At 41.2% G+C, this 19,825-nt stretch overlaps 1 protein-coding gene across 5 annotated transcripts in view; it reads left to right on the top strand.

Annotated features, from left to right (window-relative positions):
• The window catches only part of arhgap12b (Rho GTPase activating protein 12b), a 30,533-nt gene extending 11,057 nt beyond the window's left edge, over positions 1-19,476 (top strand). The window contains exons 3-19 of one of the 5 annotated variants that reach the window (XM_088283136.1): positions 10,265-10,537; positions 10,879-11,019; positions 11,619-11,699; positions 12,124-12,246; positions 12,560-12,634; positions 13,270-13,331; positions 13,413-13,494; positions 13,612-13,704; positions 14,770-14,874; positions 14,989-15,087; positions 15,162-15,264; positions 15,347-15,469; positions 15,566-15,664; positions 16,091-16,168; positions 16,596-16,730; positions 16,860-16,965; positions 18,074-19,476. In XM_088283136.1, the coding sequence (XP_088139262.1) occupies positions 10,265-10,537; positions 10,879-11,019; positions 11,619-11,699; positions 12,124-12,246; positions 12,560-12,634; positions 13,270-13,331; positions 13,413-13,494; positions 13,612-13,704; positions 14,770-14,874; positions 14,989-15,087; positions 15,162-15,264; positions 15,347-15,469; positions 15,566-15,664; positions 16,091-16,168; positions 16,596-16,730; positions 16,860-16,965; positions 18,074-18,248 (1,953 nt within the window). In that variant the 3' untranslated portion in view covers positions 18,249-19,476. The remainder of the gene's footprint in view (positions 1-10,264; positions 10,538-10,878; positions 11,020-11,618; positions 11,700-12,123; positions 12,247-12,559; positions 12,635-13,269; positions 13,332-13,412; positions 13,495-13,611; positions 13,705-14,769; positions 14,875-14,988; positions 15,088-15,161; positions 15,265-15,346; positions 15,470-15,565; positions 15,665-16,090; positions 16,169-16,595; positions 16,731-16,859; positions 16,966-18,073) is intronic. The other 4 variants (XM_088283132.1, XM_088283133.1, XM_088283134.1 and 1 more) reach the window with 4 other exon arrangements.
• Positions 19,477-19,825: the final 349 nt, after the last annotated feature.

The raw sequence follows: 19,825 nt of genomic DNA on the forward strand, positions 1-19,825 counted from the left end.
CTGACTCACACCTCCGCTTCCATGCTTTTTATCGCTTCACCTCTCTAGCTGGTCTGCTTCTGGCATATCAATGGCTCGAAAATGCTTCCACTCTGTTCCTGTCAGCTGTAAGTTTTTCTGTTAAGACGAAATACGTAAAAATAAATATTAAGCGGGGTCCTTAGGGATGCAGTGTGGTTGACTTTGGAAAGTTCTCTTTTTTTTTTTTTTTTTTACAAAACAAATTGCTGCTAACAATCTAGATTTTTCTGGTGGTATAACAAATAGTTGTACTAATACTTTTCTCAAAACCAATTTAAAAAAATAAGAAAGAAAAGAAACTAAAAAAATACAAATAATACGGATAATACACACGGGTGCAAGATTTTTGGGGGTGAGCATTATATTTGAATATGTATTATACTTGAGAAATTATGGTAAATGCTCTGTCTGTTGAAAAGTTTTAAATGTAGACAACTTTTTTTTTTGTTAAACTTTTTTCTGTCAACGTTGGAATTGGACTCCCTCATTTGTTAGAATAACTGAACCCAGAGAGCTGTGCATCTGCACATTTTTAAACAAAATTCTTTCTCACTTCATATAAATTGTTCCTTTCGTCTTTTGTTAGTAATCAGGCTCATCCATCCAATAGTTCTCTCCTCTATATTTCAGTTGTGAGCGTGCAAATGGAGACATTATGGCACCAAGCTCACAACCTCTGACCTATTTTGGCCTTCTGAGTGAACTTTGAGAATGGCCACCCGTCAAGTGATCCTCTCTTTTATTTTTACTTATACATCTTTCTCCTTGATCTCTTCTCTGACTCTTTCTCCGTGTTTCTTTCTGTGCGAGGCAGTCGGGTCAGTCAACTAATGAGTGTTCCCGTTTAAGCGCCATGGTCCTAAATAGATCTCTTAAGATCCTTTAATCAGCCACTGTCGTCTCTCTTCGTATGTTGGACGACATTTTCAGTGCGGCAAGGTGAATGCGCCACCTCAGCTTCCTTGTACCTGTTTGGAAATCCTTAGTTGTCAGCAGAATTTCCTTTTTTGGACCATGTTTTCCTACCTGAGGAGCCCACATTACATTGTGAGTTGGAATCTTTCCGTAATATCCAAGGAGCTGCTTAGTGAATGTGATATACAGCTTAGGCCTGCCTGGCTGAGGTAAAAGTAGAACAGGTGTTAGTTGGTCTTGTCACAGTTTCTTGTTACGACTGCAAAGTTCACTTCAGCAGCTGTGTCTTGCCTGTGCCGTAATTGTTGCTGACACATATAATCATTGTTACTTGTTCATGCACTTTGGATTGAACGGAGAATCTCATTTTGTCGGAAGTACAAATAACTGAACGGTTTGCTGTTTTGCTGCCAGTGTTGCTTGGAGTTTTGTTACAAGGGATATAGCTCACCTGCCATTATCTTACCATCCGGTTGTTGTTCTTTAGACGGTGTTCTAGCGGAGACTGCATCAACAGCCTGTGCTGTTTGCCAAGACCTGTGCTGCATTTTGCCTCAGTAGCTTCAAGACACGATTACTCCGGCAGCTGTTCCAAACGATCCACACGCATTCCTAATAATCAATACAACAATTATTCTGCCCAACCTACTTCAAATTATACTATATCAATTTTGCCATGCTTCGTGATAACTGTTTCATGGGTCAATCAGGTTAATAATATCTTTTGATATTCCATCAGAATGTTTGTTGAAAGAACCTGGTTACCGAACTAAAGGTTGTCCGTCAAGGCTTTTGTTTATAAAAGAGAAGAGGTTGACAGTTCTTTGTGGTGGTGTCTTGCAAAGGAGTCCATAACTGATTGCTGTACCCTTCACTTGACTGGAGGGAAGATGCAGTTCAAGTCGGATGGTCTGCTGATGAGGAATGACTTTGTCAGTGAGCGAACAGCACTGAGATTGTTGTGATGTGACAGTCCCTCGAGGTTGTGTTCGTGGGTATTCATGTCCGCACAGGTGATTGTGTTCACTTTCGGGTGGTGCATTGAAAGCTTTCTTCAGCATCGACGAAGCTGAACATTGTCTCCGACCAGTCATGGGCACTCTTGCTTTCGTTCTTCCTTAGGGCACAATAATGGCGCAAAAGTGTGCCATTTTTTTTTTTTTTACCTTGCTGTCTAAGAATTATTTACAATCGGGCATGTTATTACACGTGGATAAATAATATATGGGACAAGCTGTGACAGACAATGCAATAGAAAATACATGCAGTATATCATAAATGGTATAGACTAACTATATAATGATTTAAAATAAGATAACAATGTCAATCTATTTTATTTAAAGGGGGAAAAAAGGAACACATTTCTCTTAAAGCAAATAATGGAAACAAATATTCAGTCTGTAATTACTTTGTAATAAAGCGCCCGTAAACTCAGATCGAATGTGGACAAAAGTTCAAGCCACACTGACATATATACTTATAATGGTGTTGACAATGTCTTCCAAATGCTTCTCCATCTGTAAAAACTTGCAAATAAAAAGCAAAACACTGGCCACTTTGCACAAATATTGCTTTGTCTGGTTAATGGCAGCTTAAATGTGGAGTGCTGACTTAACTATTGTTTTACTTTGTACCAAGAGCCTTTGTGTACCTCGCTGGCCCTCAACACTATCGTCACGCTTACGTTTGTTTAGTTTATACATTGTCACTGATGTCATCATACCATCAAATGCCCTGTCAGAATGTCCTTGAGAAGACTGACTCATCTGCTCCGGACTGGTGCCAAGATAGCCGCGCTGATCTACACTGCATAAAACTCGTACTTTCACGTATAATCTCCCCCCGTCAGCAATGCATCTAATCAAAGTGAAAATATGTACTGTATAATTGGCTTTTTTTTGTCGTTGAAAGTGGTACATTTACATAAATCTACATTTTGCATCAATAAGGTTATGTTGAGTTGTCACCGTGCTTAAATTTACTACTCGACACCCAAAACTAAATGGGTTGGAATGAAATCAGGTGCAAATTTTACACCAAAAAAACTTTGATTGGGATGTTAAAAAGTGTATTTTTTTACCCATACTCCCATCATAAATAATCACAGTGAAGTAAATGGAAAATGGTCTGTCTCAAAAGTCTTTGCCAATCGTTATCTTAATTGATTAATTGGGTCGTAGCTTCCCAGTAAAGACCTCCATTTCCATCAACCCCCACTCTGCCCCGAGGTAGCCAATCAGCAAATAGGGAGGGGACCTTGTATAATTGGCTCAAACCAATCACGCTGAAGGCTTTAGGTCAGGATTAGTCATTAACTGGAGGCTTAAAATCTCAGCTGTCTGCGATGGAGTGCTGCTAAATCTGCATCCGCCAAGAATTGTTGAATTTATTGCCTGAGCAATGGTTGGATGTGCGTCACATTATATATATTTATTGTATGACAGAAACAGAGTTTACCATTTTCCAAAGCACGTTTAAAGCTATAAGAAATGTGTCCTTTGAAACAAGCGTAACTATACAGCTTTCTGCCGGTATGTGATGTATTTGATCTGGTTTTGTCTGTCCCCCACTGCCTGGCTTGATTTAAAACTACATTTCAAGTCATAGTAATGAAACAGTATTTGAGATCGTTGTGGTCATCAACATTAAATAATAAACCACAAAAACACAATTCCATGGGACGTTGAGCCACATACATGCAGATGTCCACGAATGTACAACTCGTATTCACAACGCAGCGCTGGGAACTAGACAGGTGTTCGCTCACTACGGTTACATGGACGCATTTATTCATATTAAAATATAATTGGAATACAAATGCTTTAGATTCCACATTCGGAATATTCTGACCCGATCATGCCCAATCCGATCAAGAAGGAGAGGGGTGGTTTATGTCGATTTGATAATCCGATCGGCACGTATAAAAATTCTTATTCTTTCACGTCTTTACCACGTGATTTCAGTTATTCCCATAAATTAGTAGAAGCAGAGCGAGTGAAAGACTGAAATGGTCTCCATTAGGAAAATTTTGCGAGCCAACGCGAACGTTTAAAGTAGAAATTGACGGAGCGATGTTTTGGCTTCTTCGCTTCTGCTTCTATTTACGGTATATTGTGTCGATCTGCGAAAGTCTAAATTTGTTCAGATCAAAAGTGTAATGCATGAGCACGCAAGTTCTAATCAAATCAATATTTTTAGTGTCCATGAAAACGGCGCATCACATCATGATTTAAATCCCAATTCTTATCGGATTAATGACATTTTGTAAACGTTGCCTTTAAATGCAAAATTCCTCATAGTCATTCAAAAACATTCAATCTACTGATCAGTCTTAATTCTTACATGAGCTGTATTCCTAGAACTTGATTGATCAGCATATGTCAATCCTGACTGCAAAATTCCGCATTATACAATATACCGTCCAAAGCGAAGCACTTGCTGCTCTGCCATTTTTTTTTTTTTTTGCCTAGTTGTGTGAGGAACAGATTGCTGTGCAGTCCTTTCATCCTGCCCCCATCCATGTCTGTCTGGCTGTTTGTCTCACTATTTGGAGAACAGAAGGTACTTTGTGACTGTTATGCTTCCACACAGCTTTAAAGATGGAGTATGTTCGAGGAGTGGGCGTACCCATCGAGAGGAAAGTGTGCTAACAGTGACTCCCTTCTGTGTTCGTCTCCAGCCTGAGACATCCCCGGAGAGTAAATAGCATGGCGTGTGCATATGTTATGATTGTCATCATTTGTTCATCTTGTCAGCCACACGTTAATTATTTTTCTGTGTTTGTCGGTGGGAAGCCGTCTGTGGAATTGGTTCAGACAGCCCAAGAGAGAGTCTGTCAGACAGACTTCTGCAAGAATCACTCAGATAGATTCGATTGTATGTTTGAATCTTTGGACCAGAAACGATACACTACTTTGTTGCTTACTGATATTTAAAATATTCACCCAGATTTTCTTAATCGCTCCTTATGCGTTCAAAAGTGGAACGGAACTCGAGAGGAGGTGTCAGTCAGAATCTGGCTCACTGGCGTTTGATTTTACGCTCTCACTCGAGCTTAGCCCCAAATAGACGCTGGAATCTTTGATCCATTGGGTGTTTCTGAAATAACCGTGAACATCTTGTCCTAGATATAAATTGTTTGCATGAGTATATATTGCTCATACTGCAGAGCTGACAGCTTCACTGCAAGAATGTTGTGCTCCCTGACCAACAACAGCATGCCCATATGCACATATCACATGGCTGCAGGCTCCCCCCGTCCTCAAAATCTGTCGCAAAAAGGAAAATCCAATTGGATTGACGCCACACACGCAGATACTGTTGCTCAAACTATCAATTTGCTTTTCGAGTTTTGCATAAATTTGGCTTCATTCTGGTATTGTTCTCTGTCTCTCTCAACTGTTTGTTGACTGACATTTTAATGCTATCAGCTCAGGACCAAAAGGTCAATTGCGCACGTCAGTCAAACGCTCTGATCTGTGAAATTAAATTGGCTGTCGTCATCCTGCCGAGTCTGACGGAAAAGCTGCTGACTCACTTTGGGAATCTTTCACTTACGCGCCCGAGTCACGTCTCTCAGGTCGCCATATGCCTGAAGTTGCAGATGGAGTGAAATCCATATTTGAATAGAATTAGAATTTTTACGTTTAACCTGTTTCCATGTAGCCAAATTTGAAACTGCAGTTGATGGCTGGTCTACTCTGTTAAACAGTCAGTGTGTTCTCCCACAAGCATGCTCTGTTGTGCTCAAGTGCATTTCAACAATATTCTGGCTCAGGGGCGGTTTGGCTCGCAATATGCCACAAATGCGGTGACGGGCGAGCGGGCGAATGTGGTCCGACTGATGCTCATGGAGGTGGAAATGTAGGTTAATCCGGTCATATGGGCACAACCATCGACAGCATCCTACCTCCTTGAGCAATGGGAGAGAGCAACGAGAGGGGGCGGCGGGGCGTTGTCTGAGGGAAGGCGAAGCAGAAAATGATCAACAAGGTATTATATTGAATTACCTCCAGTTGCAATTGGGGAAAGCGAGCATGTTTTGTTTGGAGAAAGAACATTCAGAAGGTAGTGGGGGAAGAGCTGTGCGGCAAAAAAGGAAGGGACAACTTAGGACAATAGAACAAAGGGAACCAAGTGGATTGATGTACTTGCCTCGGTGGGGGCGTGCCCCCTACGTTCCCCTCTAAACCTTCACCCTATCCTCAAACATTTGAGAGGGAAGTGGCTTTGTTGACTTGGTGTCTCCATAGCCACAAAGCGCTCACTCAGCAATGCAACTCGCCAGCTAGGAGCACCACTCTTCTTTTAACCAGTTCTCATGTAATTCAATTACACAATAACATTATGCAACACAGCCAGGGCGCAGATGAACTCATGATCTGAGCCGTGACACCGATGTGGGCACCGTCTGATCCAAAGACAGTAGACCTTTCACTCAAACACAGAATAACATTTGAATGTTTTACCTTATTTCCAAGAATAAGGTGGAAGGTCTAACAGGAAGCTGAATGGCTTCCTTTTTTTCAGGAAAAATTCATCTTTAGCATTGTTGAAACTGTTTGCAAATTCTGAATGTAGCCTCACTTCATTAATCAGCAAGTTGATTTTTTACTGGGTAGTGATAGACCGATTAGCTGGGCGGATATTTGGCATTTTGCTGATTATCAGCATCGGCATTTTTTTTTTTTTTTTTTAGCTTTCAAGGCCGATAAAATAAAAGCCGGTTTATTTTGGCTCGCTTCAGCACTCTCTGCTGTGCTGGTGGACCTGCCTGCAGAAGCAGATTCGCCCACCCACGGCACCATCTGATTGGTTCCTTGTGTAGTGGGAAACAGCCAATAAGCAGTAAACTGCCTGTTTGTTTTTTCACCTTTGCCGAAATTTTAATAAATGTTAGTCTACTACAACTCAAAAATAATAGAAAATTATTTGCAAGAGATGTTTGTTTTCATTGAACTACAATACATGCAGCTGAGCCTGGGAGCTCTGTGCACTTTTAAAACCAAGTAGTCTATTTTCGAAGATCTAAGAAAGCTTTAACATGTTGTAAATCAAGTTTTTTTTAATAAAAATGTGCTTAAAGGCAGTTAAACAACGTCGAGTTTTTGAGTTTTTATTTTTCAAAATTTTGATATTTCACCCCTTCCTCAAGAACTGCTTCAAATATAATTTATTGGCCTCCATGACTACTAATAATCGGTATCGGCCCTGAAAAAAAAAGCATATAGGTCTATCATTATTACTAGGACGTTTTCACGGCTTTACTTATAAGTTGATGGACGACTGGTTATCATGGTGCCCGGAATGTGATGTCGAAATAAAAGCACGAGCATGCTTTTCAATGCAGTTCCATCAGAAACCGGTAACAAGCGTTGACTATTTGTGCTCATTTGGCACCGGCATATTTGGAACAAGGTGCTCGTTTCGCCATGTTTCCAGGGAGATGTGGGAGCAGGGCTGCATGTGCTAATTTCACCAGTCTGTCCACACTCGCTGGCAATCATGCTGAGCAGAAAAGCAGAATTTGAAATCACCATCATTCATGCGTACCCTCTGTTGTGCGACGACATCAAACACCATGAAGTATTTGAAACGACACACTAAAAATCTCACACTTACTCTCCCCATTTGTCCAATCCGTCATGCAGAAATGATGCTGCCACCCCTCCACCACCTTTTGATGGTTCATGCGTCTCCATTCACTGCAGTTGTTCATCAATTAGGATGTGCTCAACTGAAGACTTAAGATGTCTGATGGTTTAAAGCATCGCAAGCAGCAAGATGTTTTAAATCTCTGCCAATCCACCCGATAGCAAATGTAGAGCAGCGCTCCGAGGATGCTGCAGCAAAAGTGACTGAATAGCGTTTGGGCTCTTGTGCAAAACGCTGCACAAGTACCACGTGTCTCCAAAAGAGAGCACGGTGATGCAGCAGAGTGCTTTGCCATGTGTGCATATATAGAAGCCCCTCCCCATCTCACTGCTTCAGCATGGTTACAATCTTTGGAAGCAGACTCACGCCATACTGCTCGCCGGGCCTCTCACCCCAGCTCGTGTGAGTCACCAAGTGGACATGTGCTAGTACTACAAACCCCATCCCCGCTGCCCTCACCTTGACCCGCTCCTCTCTACACGTTATTTATGGTTTAATTTACAACACAGTGTGAGGTGTAAGTCTTGTTCATTGACTTTACAAGCATGGTGGGACTTGAGGCTGCGGAGCAAAAGCAAAAGGAAAACATTATTACTTTGTCCCAACATGCCGATAACTTAATAAGGCATATTCTAAGCAATACGCATGTCCACGTGGGCTCCATTTGCTGGTCAATTGTCAGCAGATGCCTTCCAGCGATCCTACACCCGCTACATCCTTCTTTCCTTAACTGCTGCCCTGAATCTGACTCCATCCATTAGTCAGTTGCACCTTCTTCTCCCCCTAACATCCCTCGTGTCCTTTCCGCATTCAGTAACCTGTCAGAGACCTGCAGCCCATTTGCATCATCTCTCACCTCAAACAAAAATGGAAATGTCTCCTTAAAGGGGAAGTCCACCCCCAAATATTTTTTTGAAAAAAAAAAAAGTCTGATGTGCCTTCACGAATCACCATGGCGTTCTGATTAATATTGCATTTTTCGATAATAAGTTGAGCAGCAAAATCCATCTCAGGAGGCGGCCATTTTGTCATTTCTGTCAACTGAAAATGACATCACAGTTGCTCAGAGTGAAGGTAACGACCAATCGCGGCTCACCTGTTTTTTGAACCATGATTTATTGTTATCTGAGCCCTGAGCCACTGTGATGTCATTTTCAGTCAACAGAAATGACAAAATGGCCGCCCCCCTGAGATGGCTAAAAACGTGTGGATTTTACTGCTTCACTCATCTTCTTCAGACACAATATTGATCAGAATGCCATGTTTCGACAAGTGGGCCCACATAGAACATATTCTTGTAAAGAAAAGTTTCGGGTTGACATCCCCTTTAACTCATTCACAACCAGCCCAGTAAAAAAAAAAGGATTTTGACGTATTTATCCGTCAATGGTATTGAATGAGTTAAAGAATCTAGCGATCATTAGATATGTGCGTTTGATGCATTTTCCTTGATTGACAGTGATGAAAATGAATGATCATGTAGTTCATTGCTGTAGTTTAGATCGGATAATCTTTCTGCTACACAGTATTGATGCCGGTGTCTTATTTATTGCAGTTCTGTTGCCCAGGAGAGTTGCCATTGTATTTACTCAATTTATTACCGCTGTTGGCTTTTATAGGCCGCAAACTAGTTCAGAGTGAATCATCGCCATCTCAGTGAATTAATCTGCCGATTAGCTCAAGTCATCCCGTTGTGCTGCCTCACAACGAGGCATGTTGGGTTGATATCGAAACACCGACTCAAGTTACCAAATATGGTTCTTCACCCTATGAATGGCTGCAAAATCTTGAGAAAAAGGACGTAAATATTTCACCACTATTTCCTGTTGTGCCACTGCAGTGTACACTTGAGGGATGAAGCCGATTCCTCTTGGGTGCTTTTCACTCCCTTCATTTTCTGTCTCGCTCGTGCGCGTTTGAGCGAGGTGAAGGCAAGGGTCGGTGTGCTTCCTGTCCCGCTTGGCATCACTATGCAGCGTGCGTTCAAAGGCCGCAGGAAGGGCCGGTGAGGATGATGACGACGTATTTGTGAGGCTCTCGGGATATAAGGTGATCTGCAGAATAAAAGAAAAATTAAATTTTTAGACCATATTGCAATAACATTTTCTTTTTTTACATTTTGAGTGCTTTCCCTTATTTTCCATTTTCATGCGTTTTATTCAGATGTGGTGTCTGCCAGCTTTTTCCTCTGTAAATTGTTAAATTGAATTCCAACACTTCTGCAATTTGTTGAAGCACTTTCAGACGCAGTGACGTGTTCTCTTAAAATAAACTCTTGGATTGTTTGCTGTTTGCGTGCTCGGTGTTTGGAATATACCTTGTGCAAGCTGGCATCAGTCTCCAAGCCCCCAAGATAATTTTCACAGGCATTCAGAAGAGCCTTGATCTTGATGAGATGAGCTGTCGCCATGGAGACGATGCTTTCTAGCTATTGTGAAGTGACCTTCGGATGTTGCCGGGGCTTTAATCCTGAGAGAATAACGCTTGTTGGATTTGTAGCATTAGCATGGTATTAAGTTGTATATGTCACTTGTGATTTGCATTTTTATTCTTTAATAGTGAACGAATAATAGGCTGCAAATGATGAAAATATTTAAAATGATCTATGCATGCTGTTGGAATAAATCGAAATAATATGCTTGTAACAGTCTCTTTTTTTTTTTTCATTCTCCAGACTACATCGCCCACAGGTCAGGGCAGGTCAGACTCACCGGTCTACACCAACCTCCAGGAACTCAAAATCTCTCAGTCCAGCCTGCCGCCTGTGCCCTCCGGTTCACCCCTCCACGTCCACGGCGACTGGGAGACCCACAAAGACCTGAGTGGCAGGCATTTCTACTATAACCGCGCAACGGGGGAGCGCACGTGGAAACCGCCACGCACGCGGGACACCGGCAGCAGCACCAGCAGTTTCCGAGGAGAAGGCCAATGCATGGCAGAGAGTGAGGTAAGTGAGGACAAAGACAAAAAAAAAAATCGATTAAGCTTCCTTTTGAGGCGTGGTGTTATGTAGAACATGAATATGGTTCTGTGTACCTTTTGGTTTTTATAAGCTGAAAAGGAGCTGATAAGGGACCAGTTTGTATTCTTGACAGTCTGACAGCACCCTCATGTGGCAATTTGATAAATTGCATTAATCACGAGCCGCACTTATTAGCATAGTATACTACCATCAGGGGTTTAAGAGATTAAAATGTAAACTGGGTTCTGTCAATCAGTTAAACCGTCTCTGGTTCAAACCCAAATTTTGACAGTGTTCTTTTAATTATTTTTTCTTTTCCTGAATAGTTGCTTTCGTCCGAGGAAAACTGTCACAGCACCCATTCCAGCCAGTCTGACAGCCAGTACGGGTCGCCCCCTAGAGGCTGGTCTGAGGAGCTTGATGAGCATGGACACACCCTTTATGTCTCCGAATACACACACGAGAAGGTACAGTGCGGGTGGTCTGGCATGAACAATATCAAAGGCAAAAAAAGTGAGAAGATATTCTAATATTTATTCAATGAAATATTCATTTATTTGCAACTGGCAATTCTCTTGATTTCATATCGTTTCTTTTGGCTGCATTGCTTCCTATGCTGTATTATGGATTAGAGGTGCTAGGATTAATCTATTTATCAAATTAATTGATTCTTATTTTTAATCGAATTTTTTTAGATACAGATACATTTTTTATGTAAAGTTGTCCAAATTCTCAGAATTTCAGCTTCTTAGTAGTAAATATACAACTTCTGTAGTCCTCCATTAAATTGGACTCATCTTTATGTAGAATCAAAATGTAAAATGTTTGCTTAAACTTTGGAAAACAATGATCAGCATTTTTTTTTTGTCTGTTATGCATTTTTGTGATCGGTTGACCCGAGCGATCCATTTTTAGTTAATTTTATAATCAGTATTTCTGGTGGGTATGATTTATATATTTTTTGGGATGCAAATATGCAAACTCCTCACACATATGCAGGAGCTGGCTTTCCCTGTAAGTTGTTGTGCATTTTCTTTTTTAAACTAAATGCAGTCTCTCTTTGTAGTGGATAAAACACGTCGATGAGCAAGGCCGCCCGTACTACTACAATGCTGACGGATCCCGGTCCGAATGGGAATTACCCAAGGTAGTGTGACATCATTAATTTTACCTTTCCAAATGTTCTTTACGCACTCTGTTCACACAGAGCACCTGAAAGTCAAATCACATCACCTCGAATATAGCTCCTCCCCTTGGCGGGCCTTCTGTTTATGTAATTGGCTGAGCGTCAGGCGAGCTTACAGGAGCCACTTTGGTAATTGAACACCTCAAGAGGCTTACGAGCAGATCAGAATGGGCCGCTAAATTCTTGTAGTGCCTGCTTCTGTTACTCAGACCTGCACATTTAAAGGCCCTCACAGGTGATGGTGGCAAACTGTGAGCGAGACCCTCCCCCGTCCTCTCCAACGCTGCTGTGGACAGCAAAAGGAGAAGTAGAGGCCAGTGTGCAGGCGCTGATGGGCCGCTCATGGAGTTAAAACTTTCCCTGGTCTGATCCTCTCTTCACACAGTACAACATCTCGCCTCAGTCTGGTGAGGTCCCCAAGAGTCGGAGCCTGGAGAGGAAGCAGCCGGACCCCATCATCCTCACCAAGTGGAGGCACAGCACTTACGTCCTTGATCTCAACGACAAGGTAGGGCATTCCAAAACAATCACTGCCTAACCCAAAAAGTTCATTTGAGATATTATGTCTTAATGTATCTAATGGTTTACGTTTGGAGTATCAATCTAATTCTTTCGAAATATTGTTGTGAAGGTGATACACGAGCTCAACTAACAGCACCTCAATGTTCCTCTTTATTACGTAACACGCAAGCCAATGTTATCTTATTCTACTTCAGGTTTCTGATCCATTTCTTTCCCCCCATTAACCAACTGACGTCATTGACTCCGATAGTTGCCTGGTCGTCTTTAGTCAATCTTCATGTGGTGCCTCTTGTTGTTAGGAGTGTGCTCCGGCGCCAAAGCAGAGCTCTCCGGACTCTGACTCCTGCCCATCATCTCCTAAGCACCCCTCGACTGTTAGTATCCCAGCTTGCATTGCATTGCACTCACCAACTTCATCCTCTCACTTGCATCCAAACATAATCTTTCGTTTCATTCTCTCTCATCTGAATCTGAGCATTTTGTTTTAAATTCACTTCGCTATCATCTTCTGCATGTCACCATCTTTAGCTAACTGCACTATTTATGATGTTTTTCTTACGATATCTACAGCGGAACCTCAGATTATTATTTTTTTTTAATTTCTTTCAAGTTGTTCATTTTAGCTCACGCAAAAGATTTTACGGCAAAATTAGCACTTTTTCCGGTTGAACCTAAAATGGACTACAACCTTTGCAGGTGAACTCAATTTGACCTTTAAATGTTGTGTATGTCCAACTGTTCAGGTTTCTTGCATTTTAGGTACATCCGGAAATTTCACCCACAAGTCGTGTCTGGGGTCACCTCATTAGAATTCAACATAGCTCATGAGACTACAGCTCACAATCTACCTCAGTATTCTAAATAAATTCTGCTGCATTGGCAGATCCGATTATGTGTATCTGGAATATTAACATATCATCAAGGGTTGCAACCAAAAACACAAGTTAATTCTTGCGTGCTTCTTCATGTATGTGTTTGCATTCTGATTTGCTTATCTCGTCCTCCTTAGCCATCAGAGAAGTGCGGGGTCCTAAATGTCACCAAAATAACAGAGAATGGGAAAAAAGTCAGGTAGGAAGCTTTGAAGTGGAGCCCGGAAGGACTTTTGTTGTGATCTTAATGTTTTTTTTTTTTCATGGTTTTGACTCACAGGAAGAACTGGGCATCCTCGTGGACGGTGTTACAGGGTTCCTCTCTCCTCTTTGCAAAGGGGCAAGGAGGAAGCACGAGTTGGGTGCGTATTCATGGTCTCAGTTTTGGACAAGCGCTCTCTTCTTAAACTTCATCGCCAGCTGTACAAAGAATATTGTCATCCTCCGTTCATTGCTTTTTCCTCTCCTCCTTCCTGAAGTCTTATTACCGCAACGGCTCCATCCCCGAGCTGCTCCTCGCTCTTCTTAGCAACTGGAAGCAATCAGTCAAGCCCCGTCCTGCTGTCTCCTATGTAAACGATAGCACTGCAGAGGGCTGCTGCTGCTGCGCCTCCCTTTTTGTTTTTTTTTTTTGTTTTTTTGTTTTTTTTTAAGTCACCGCTGCTTTCTTTAACTGGCAGACTAGTGTGTGTTTCACTGTGTGCTAATGATTCTTTACTCTGTCTTTTATTATTAAGTGCCTCTTTCAAAAATACAGCTTTCTTAAGTCTTAACTGAAAATAGTTTGATCTTTCCAAGATGAGGACAAATCAGAAGTTGGCCAGCGGACTTCAACGGACTTAACTTTTTGTAATTGTAGATAAAAATATAATATAATTCACAGTACATGTACATTTACCTTTGCTGACTTTCAAAAATTTACTCGTGATAGAAAACCTATAGGTTTCTCCATTGTGTGTCTTAAAAATAAAAAAAAATAAACTTATTTTGTTCCACAGTATTTATATTATTGTTACATCACAGCAGGAATTTTTATTGAAATATTTCCAATAAGGATGTAAAAATACACTAAAGCTTCCATTCGATTTTTGATTTTCAGTTCCCGATTTCAATTAGATTTTTTTTTTTTTTTTTCAAAAATGAATAACTAATTTTTTTAACCAAAATATATTTAGATTTTTAACGTCTGTATTTTGTCCTTGTTACAAAATGTAACTCTTTTTTTTAGCTACATGTGCTGCATAGTTGTTGAAATTGTGCATGGGCAAAGAATTAAATCACACTGACAGAGCATTTTTCTGGCAAATTCAATGTCACTCACCTGAAAGTCTACAATATGATTTGAACTGGAGGTGACACTAATGTAGTGACAAAAATCCATGTGGCAGCCATTAATTTGTATTTGAGAATTGTGACATAATAACATGACTAACAGTGATTTCCCCGCCTAACAAAACAGTAATTAACATATTTTTTTAACACAGCTGCTTAACCCTTTTTTTCTTTATTTAAATCCTAAACACACATATTTATAATTAAACTACTCATCTTGGTTTTTTTGTTTCTAGCACAAGTATTGTTTTGAATCCAGTTATTAAAATCAACATTATTGCTTATACTGCGTCACTGCATTTCAGAAGTTTGGCAGCAACCAGTCCAAGCCGGAGTTTACCATTGACTTGCGCGGAGGTTCGGTGGAATGGGCGTCCAAGGACAAGTCAAGCAAGAAGCATGTTATTGAGGTATACGCTACACACAAAAAAATAATCATCATATTCAATTCAATGCTGAAAATTGGGGACGAACATAAAATGCACTATACCACTCCTCTGACGTCCATTTTTTGGATTCCTTAGCTGAAGACCCGTCAGGGGACAGAACTACTAATCCAGTCTGAGATTGACAGTGTCATCAATGACTGGTACCGGGCCCTGACCGAAACTATTAACACTCATGTAAGTCGACTTTGTCATAGTGGTGGATGCGTGTAATTGCATCGAACAGTAAAAAAATGTGTGCTCATGTCCAGGCGTGGGAGTCTGATGAGGCCATCGAGGAGGATATGCCGGACTCCCCAGGAGCTGAGAAACACGACAAAGAGAAAGATCAGCGAGACTCGAAGAAGAACAGAGGTGAGGTCAACCGCTAATACACTTCCGTTGTTTTATAGTTTTAAACGCTGTACTGACAATACACATTTTTTGCTGCTTTTAGTCGTGATGAAGACCTCTGTCAGTATGGACTCATCAGACCAGAAAAAAACTCGCCTGAAGCTCAAGAAGTTCTTGACACGTCGACCCACCTACCAGGCGGTCAGAGACAAAGGCTACATCAAAGGTAGCCTGAGTGCCGCGAGAGGAACGGCATTTGGAAAAAACATGTTCCACTCAAGAGTCTTGTTTACTAAGGATATTTTTTCTGTCCATTCTTCAGACCAGGTTTTTGGCTGCAGTCTGAGCAACTTGTGCCAGCGGGAGAACACATCCGTGCCCAAATTTGTAAAAATGTGTATTGATCACGTGGAGAACACAGGTATGAGTCAGTTCAGTTCAAATAAAATGTGCCATTCCCGCCAGCACTGCTGATTACTAAATGTATTCATGTTTGCAGATGACATGTTTTGCTTGTTGAAGTTGGCTGTTTTTTTTCACTGACCAACCAAGTAGAGATTATTAGAAACTGAAATCTGATTGGCCAAAAAATATAAATGCATTACTGGAAGCAGTTCCGCCAAGAGAAATACTACAAACAGAGTCGAATATCTTCTTGGCAATGAATGAATGGTTTAATCCATTTGATGAGTCACCCCTTAGAATATTTTACTGTAACTATACCAGGAAATAAATTACAATAATTCTGTTTATTTAAAATTAGCAGCCATTTGTATAAGCACTTAATGAATTTCAGACACAGATATATATTTTTTTTATTCATTTTTTTTTTATTCCTCGCTTTCAGGTCTCAGTATTGATGGCTTGTATCGAGTGAGCGGGAATCTGGCTGTGATACAGAAGCTTCGCTTTGCTGTCAACCATGGTAGGACACAATCGCTCCAAAATCTACACTAAATTGTACATCAACACGAGACCGGCATCACCATATCATTTTTGCTGAATTGTTTGTTTTTGTTGTTTTTTTTTTTTTAATCATGTGATATTCAATCGGTGACATCATGCTCTTATCAAAAGATTAATGTTGTCTCCAATCATACAGAATTTGCATAAAAGTAATTGATACAATTAAGTGTTGCGCTAGAAGTAACCAGCAGATGGTGCAATTGCTTCACACTCGGTTCGCTTGCTGTTCCGTGTCCAATACATTTTGGTGCTGCACCATTTTTTTACCTAAAAAATTAAAAAATCAGTCTACATCCGGGTGCCCTATTCCGGATCCGATTTAAGATGCCTCTCACCTCCAACACACCTGATTCTGATGTCTTGCCTTATTTCCTTCCCTGCATCAGACGAGAAGGTGGAACTGGATGACAGCAAGTGGGAGGACATCCATGTCACGACAGGAGCCCTCAAGATGTTCTTCCGGGAACTTCCAGAACCTCTATTCACATACGGGTCCTTCAATGACTTTGTTAATGCTATTAGTGAGTAACTTAAAAATATGGCCACACTCTTTTTAGTCCAGCCGAAATGATTTATATCTCCGATGTGGCCACAAGGTGGTGCTATACGCATGTGAATTCCCTCACAAGATGCCTTTTTTTTTGCTTCAGAATCTTCTGACTACAAGCAGAGAGTAAACTCAATCAAAGACTTGATTAAGAAGTTGCCAAAACCTAACCACGACACAATGCAAGTCCTCTTCAAACACCTGCGCAGGTAAGATAATCAAATTTTTTCATCTTAGAATTTCTTTTTATTGGTTCATACATTTTCAGATTTCCTTTTTAAACGACTTAAATCAGAAATGGCGACGCAAAGAGATATCCTTGTAAAAGTCAGAAACTGTTAACACAATTGACCGGCTCGGTCTGACAAATTACAAAGAAAAACGGCTGCAAAATATATAGTTGAAGAATTATCTGTGTATATTTTATTAGCTCTTATGTTACTTGCAAAACAAATGCATGAAAAGGCTGTTATTTTTTTGTAGTCTAAAATGTTAAAAAAAACAAAAAAAAAAACTGCTGTACCCATTTGAGTCGCTCAGGCAGGCCCGACAAGACTTGCCGTGCGGTCATGTGACTGCCTGACACCGTTTGTGAAATTGAACTAAATGTCACAAGTGGTTAACACCCGAGGAGGAAGTCACTTGTTTGCCACTTTAAACTGACCGTATCAAATTAAACCAATACCATGCTGCACTAGTATCCACCTGGACCCTACTAGTATCACCAAAATGCCCACCAGTATTTTATAATATTGATTAAATTATAACTAAATGACTTACTTGAAAGTATGTGTGAAGTTAATTAACTGATTAGCTTATCTGCAGTATGAAAGCGGTTTTGCATACACGTGTTTTTAATTTTTTTATTTTATTTTTAGCACCCACCAGCAGCAGCAGCATCATATGTTCTCAGTGACATTTGCCGAGCTTTGCCATTTGCATTTATATGGCACTGCATTTGCTGTAATTTAGTACCTATGAAGTGGCGAAATTTACAGCGTGACATTCAGCCTATGGAGGACTACGTTATATCAAGCGAGGCGGATTTGATCTTATTTTCTCTCCTCCATAAATATGTTATTGTTTTGTGCATCTGCACCGGAGGATGTAGCTTCTATTTAAAACCACTATTATTGCTCTACTCTCGCCCGGGGCGTCAGCGGTGTTCAGCGGCTTGTCTTGGCGCTCAATCTTGAGCCTCGCTGATGCGTTTTGAGACCGTAGGAGTGCTTGTAATCTTGTTTTTGTAGATGAAACCCCCCCGAAGCTGAATCGGTAGGTAAACGAAACCCTGACCCGTCTCCTCCCTCCACGCAGGGTGATCGACCACGGCGAAGCCAACCGCATGACCACCCAGAGCGTGGCCATTGTTTTCGGACCCACGCTCCTCCGGCCTGAGACGGAGACGGGCAACATCGCGGTCCACATGGTCTACCAGAACCAGATAGTGGAGCTCATTCTGCTGGAGTATGAAAGCATCTTTAGTAGGTAGACTGAAAGGGGATGCAGACTCTTTTTTTTTTTTTTTTTTGACTGAACTCAGTCTTGCTGTGGACCTGGCAGCTGGGAAGTCCAACTCCTCATTGACGTGCCCCGTTTACACAAGCATGACAAAGCATTGCACTTACCAGTTCTGGAGATGTATTTCAAAGAGGCAACGTGCCCCTCACCTTTCCAGCTGCCGTTCCTTTGCAGACGGACCACAACCTTTCGGATGACCTCTTGTGATTTGGTGATTTGAGTATTCAGGGTTGTTTTTTTTTTTTGTTTTTTTTTTTTTGGTGCCGCAGTCACTGAATCCTATAAAACCTCCTTGTGTAGGGGAGCGTTAATGGATGCTGCTCCGGTGGCGTTAAAGGCAGACGCAAACGTCGTGATATTGCCTGAACTGTGTTGGTCTTCTTTGTTGTGGCGCTTCGTCTGTGACGCCAGTTATGCCATAATCAGTGTTGTGTTAATGGGCCGATGTGTTTATTTTTGTTGTTGTTGTCGTTGTTGTTTCTGTTTTTTTTTTGCACTTGGATGAACTGGAGCAATGTTTCACATTGTGCCCCATCACCCCCACCCACACCCTTTAAGTGTTAACTCAACGGAGGGGTAAAACTGTTTGTTGATGGGAGTGAATTAAAACCTGCACAGAAGCATCTTTCGTCTTGCCACTTTGTACAGAAATATGTCGTGTCGTCGTGTCAACGTGCTTCAGTGAAGTCTGTACTCCTTTACGAACTCAAATGTGTCAGTTTGGTTAGTCCTGTGGCAGGATGCATCTCCGAGGTCCTGCTGTCGCGTTCAAACCACAGTGCAACGTTGCGTTGTGCGGTGACAAACCTCCACTAAGCTAATGATGAAGTATTCCGACAGGAAGGGTTTGGGGGGGGCGGCGATACCAAGAGTGTTTCATGGTCTGATGTATGGCAATGGGTGAAAGTCTTTCAAGACATTTCCGAGCTCATTGACTCGAAGCTAGTTGTTACAAAGTGTTCTAGTGACTGGGGTTTGTGTGTATAGTTGATTTTCCAGTTTGTACATTTGAATTAAAAGATGACAAAATGCAGATTGTGGGAAAAAGAGAAGAGAGAGAGAGAGAGAAAGAAAAAAAGACTGTTGCTTTGGTTCCTGCAGTGTTTACGTGTGATCAGCTGCACATATGAATGTAATTTTTCAGGCTAACTGCTGTTTGTGAAATTGCTCTGTCTAATAAAAAAGACAAACGAAATGAGGAGGCAACCGTGCATTTCCTGTCTCAGTGATAAAATCTTGGCGCGGATGGTGGATGGAGACCATAAATGTAGAAGACACAAAGGTGAGTCTGCCATTCGACTTCAATCAACTCTAAAGCTTCAGCTCCCTCTCTGCCTTAATTACATAATTGAATTAATCTACTCAACACTAATATCTTGGTTATTGAGCGCAGTGATTAAGCTTTCTTGTCGCAATCAATTATTTTCCTACCTGTTAATTATGAAAAGCACTTTAGTATATTTCTGAAATCTATGGCAACCTCTGCCACTCTGCTTCCATTAATCTGCATGCTTCCATTTTTTTTTTGTCATTCCTCCGCAGGTCATA

This window comes from Idiotropiscis lumnitzeri, chromosome 19, assembly GCF_059441095.1.
Source record: "Idiotropiscis lumnitzeri isolate Australia: NSW breed Sydney's pygmy pipehorse chromosome 19, RoL_Ilum_1.0, whole genome shotgun sequence".
Classification (NCBI taxonomy): Eukaryota; Metazoa; Chordata; class Actinopteri; order Syngnathiformes; family Syngnathidae; genus Idiotropiscis; species Idiotropiscis lumnitzeri.